The sequence below is a fragment of the Elephantulus edwardii genome, unplaced genomic scaffold (assembly GCF_000299155.1).
Source record: "Elephantulus edwardii isolate Elephantulus edwardi_28Jun2011 unplaced genomic scaffold, EleEdw1.0 scaffold00193, whole genome shotgun sequence".
In the NCBI taxonomy this organism is placed as follows: Eukaryota; Metazoa; Chordata; class Mammalia; order Macroscelidea; family Macroscelididae; genus Elephantulus; species Elephantulus edwardii.
Genome location: NW_006399943.1, coordinates 4,959,349 through 4,963,623, shown reverse-complemented (window position 1 = coordinate 4,963,623; position 4,275 = coordinate 4,959,349). Strand labels below are relative to the sequence as shown.

Sequence of the window (4,275 nt, the reverse complement as noted above, 5' to 3'; positions counted from 1 at the left end):
CACTAGTGTAGCCCATTCTGCTTGTCAGGGCCTCCCACCCAGACACTGCCTAGCTGACATGACGGAAGGGGCAGAAGGCCCTGCAGTGCCTAGTCCAGCCCTCAGAAAGAGGACAGAAGGCCCTAGAGTGCCCAGTCCAGCCCTTGGGGAGAGAACAGAAGGCCCTGGAGTGCCTAGTCTAGCTCTCGGGGAGAGGACAGAAAGCCCTGGAGTATCCAGTCTAGCTCTCGGGGAGAGAACAGAAGGCCCTAGAGTGCCCAGTCCAGCTCTCGGGGAGAGGACAGAAGGCCCTAGAGTGCCCAGTCCAGCCCTTGGGGAGCGGACAGAAGGCCCTGGAGTGCCCAGTCCAGGCTTTGGGAAGAGGACAGAGAGGTGGATGGTCAGGTGGGAGGGGCTGCTAGCAGTAGTGCCCTCCAGAGTTAGGGGTGCACGTAGAAAGCCTTCTACCAGCCTAAGGAGCAGCTCGGTGCAAAATCCCTTAGGTCAAGAGTCAGTGACTGGGGCTCATGACCTCAAGTAGACATGGGATGATTGAGTGTGAGGTCAGATGGGAGCGGGATTATCTAGTCCACAGTGATCAGGATTGGAGGGCAGGGTTGGTCAGTCTACCATGATCAGGACAGGGATGGGGCTGTGTGGTCCATGATTAGGATTTGGGGCTGGGCTGGGAGGTCTATGGTCAGGAGGAAGGGGGTGGGGCTATGTGGTTTTTGGTCAGGAGAGGGATTGGGCTGGGTGACCCATGGTCAAGATGGTGGTGGGGTTCAGTGGCCCATGGTCAGGATGAGAGTAGGATTGAGTGGCCCATGGACAGGATGGAGGTGGGGCTGGGTGGCCCATGGTTAAAAAGGAGGTGCAGAGGGGTCTTCATCTACAGACTGAACAGAGGCCTCAACACTGGCTTACCTGTAAAGGTGTTGCCCCCCTTGTAGCGTAGACGGCTTATGGCACCCAGCACCTCTTCCTTGGAGCTGAAGGAGTTCAGGTTCCACTCTGTCTGAGGGTCTCCACTATACTGAGTCAGGCCTGAAGGAACAGGGTCAATGTGTGGTATGAGGAGTAGGCAGCTTCCAGTTCCCACCTTGGCGAAGTCCCCAAGAATTCCCAGCTTGAAGCCAGCCAGCCCTAACACTTGCCAGCATGGGGCAGTGGGTGGGCTGGTATCTGAGGGTCCTGGCTCTCTCAGCAAGCAGCTGGCTATGACTGTCCTCTCAGCCCCACACGCCTGCTGGAGGGCACTCACACCCACCTACTTGGACTTGGTGGGGGCTGATCTCGAAGGGGGACACAATACTGGCCAGGAAGTCTTTGACGAGCTGGAAGTTACTGTGGCCAACGCTCCAGGAGCCATCCACGAGGAAGACCATGTCGGTGGGCACCGGTGGCACACAGTGGAATGGGGTCCCTGTGGGAACCAGGCCCCAAGGGCCCCAGTGATCTCACAAGTCCCATGAGGTGGATGTCAGAGTCCCCTTTTTCAGATGGGAAACTGAAACAAGCTATCCAAGGCCACACGACCAGGAAGGGGCAGGTGGGACAGGGAGCCAGGCCATTCTCCACCCTGCCCTAGCGAGGCCCCACCCAATTACCCAACTCCTCTCTGTGCAGGGGAGCCTAAGATGTGCTGACTCTCAGACATCATGGCCGATAAGGCAGGTCCACCTCTCTAACTGCCGGGGCCACGCCCCCCAGGGCACTCCTGGGGCGGGCACCACTGTCAGCTCTCAGGACAGGGCTCCTGGGGGGGCCCTACACCACAGGAGTGACTTGTCTCACCCCCACCCCCACTCTGTCTTGGTCATAGTTAATCCAGCAAGGGTGAGGAAGGGGGCAAAGCTAGAGAGAATGTTGTCAGACATGAGGAAGCCCTTCCCTCTCCCAACTGCTGGGCCCTCAACCCACTTGGACCCACCGAGGACAGGAGGGCTGTGACTGGGGGCCCAAGTCACTTGGGGCTCTGAGGTCAACTTGAGGTCTGGGCTTCCCCCTGAGGAAGGTGTGGGCTCTGGCGGTGGACCCCATGGTGTCCTGCCCATAGCACGGTTCTTCAAGTCTTCAACTGGGAGGAGAGGTGAGGGACTGTGAGGACTCTCCCTCCAGGGTCCCATCTGGAGGGGAGGATTAACCCCAGCCTCCCAGCTCATCCAGACCGTGGTATGTGGGCAAGGAGAGAGGTTCCTGGCAGCTGGGCTTTCCCCAACCCCAGGTTGTGGGAATTCTGGGCTGGAGCCAGAGGTCACTAACTTACTCACAAATTCCCTCTGAGCCAGCAGGATGCGCCCAGAGCCAGAAAGGGAGAAGATCTGCAAAGTGTACTCCTTGGAGGGGCTCAGGCCGCCCACTGTAGCCTTGGGGGTCTTGGTGGTCAGCATCACCTCTAACTCTGAGTCCCCTGAGGGAGAGAGTGCTGGTGGGAGGATGCTGGCTGAGGGGGTGACATCCCTGTACCCTCCTCTGGCTCATCCCCTTCGGAGCAACAGTCTGGGTTATTCCTGAGCATCCGTGCTGTGCCTGCCTACCCAGTGCTTCCCATCATTGAGCCTAAGTAATCGTCATGACCCTGATCCTTCTGTTATAGATGGAGAAACTAAGGCACAAGGTGACAGAACCTGGATTTGAACCAGATCTTCCAAGTCCTGAGGCATCACACAAATGTGTGATCAACAAGCAACAGACTTGGGGGTCTCTCTCTCTCTCTCTCTCTCTCTCACACACACACACACACACACACATACACACACACACACATTCATAAAGATTCACTTATGGGCACATTCACATACATCCCTTATATACACCTTTCCACACTAATTCTGCCACACACACTCATTTGCACACTTACATGGGCACTCACACATTTAGTCATATGTCCCCACTCACATTTTTGCTGGGTCTCTCACAATGTGCAACACACCCTCATTCACACTCCCACTCACACACTGATCTGTATAACCCTCACATCTCAGTGAAGACATCCCTCACTGACTGTCCTTGGAACTCTGGTTTCTGACTCTCCCTCCACCCTGTCCTCATACCCCAGCCCTCCCTCCACTGTGTCCTCACACCCTGGCCCCCACACCCTGGCCTCCCTCACACCCTGGCCCTCCCTCCACCCTGGCCCCCACACCCTGGCCTCCCTCACACCCTGGCCCTCCCTCTACCCTGGCCCCCACTCCCACCCTGGCCCCCACACCCTGGCCTCCCTCCACCCTGGTCCCCACACCCTGGCCCTGGTGCATGAGCCCATACATTCAACAGAGACCTAATCCTGCACACACACACACCCTGGGCTCTTACATGTTTGCTGCTTTAAAATAGAAGCTCCGTATCTGCTAAAAGATAAGCCTCAAACATACAAGCAAGTGAGGTTCTCTCAGGCTGCATTTACTTCAGGCTTTATATCCCAGAAACAGGTAGCTCTGCAGCCACCTCCACTCCTGCCATTCACACACACACACATACACACACACACACACACACACACACACACACACACACACACATGGCACCCAGTGGCAGCAGCCAAGCTTCCACATCCGTGAGGCAGCACTGGACACCCACGCTGCTGAGAGAGTGAGAAAATCTGGACTAAGTACTTTTAAGAGTGTGCTAGCATCACAACAAGATAAAGATAAATAATCCAATTGAATAATGGGCACAGGATATGAACAGACACTTCACCAAAGAAGACATTCAGATGGCCAACAAGCACATGAAGAAATGTTCAAAATCCCTAGCTCTAAGAGAGATGCAAATCAAAACAACTATGAGATATAATCTCACCCCAGTTAGAATAGCAAAATTTAACAGAACAGCAAAAAAAAAAATGCTGGTGAGGTTGTGGAGAGACTGGAACCCTTTTTCACTGTTGGAAGTGTAATGGTGCAACCACTGTGGAAAATGGTGGGGCGCCTTCTCAAAAAGTTGCAAATAGAGATACCATTTGACCCAGCAATTCCTCTACTGGGAATATACCCTGAAGAGACCACAACAGACATCCAAGCAGATTTCTGCATACCCATGTCTATTGCGGCTTTGTTCATGATAGCAAGGAGTTGGAAACAACCTAAGTGCCCATCAACAAACAAATGGATAGAGAAGCTGTGGTATAGTCACACAATGGAACAATGGAATACTAACACTGCATTGAAAAACAAGGAAATCATGCACTATTATTCAAAATGGGTGACCCTGAGGACATTATGCTGAGTGAAGTATCTCAGTCACAAAAGGACAAACACTGCATGGTGCCACTGTTGTAGAATGGTACTGACA

General features: G+C 54.2%; 1 protein-coding gene across 1 annotated transcript in view; it reads right to left on the bottom strand.

The window, feature by feature from the left end:
- The window catches only part of COL20A1 (collagen, type XX, alpha 1), a 37,181-nt gene that overhangs the window by 21,215 nt on the left and 11,691 nt on the right, over positions 1 to 4,275 (bottom strand). The window contains exons 3-6 of the mRNA XM_006896946.1: positions 2,249 to 2,392; positions 1,924 to 2,059; positions 1,250 to 1,419; positions 907 to 1,026 (exon numbers count right to left, since the gene is read on the bottom strand). Of these exons, the coding sequence (XP_006897008.1) occupies positions 907 to 1,026; positions 1,250 to 1,419; positions 1,924 to 2,059; positions 2,249 to 2,392 (570 nt within the window). The remainder of the gene's footprint in view (positions 1 to 906; positions 1,027 to 1,249; positions 1,420 to 1,923; positions 2,060 to 2,248; positions 2,393 to 4,275) is intronic.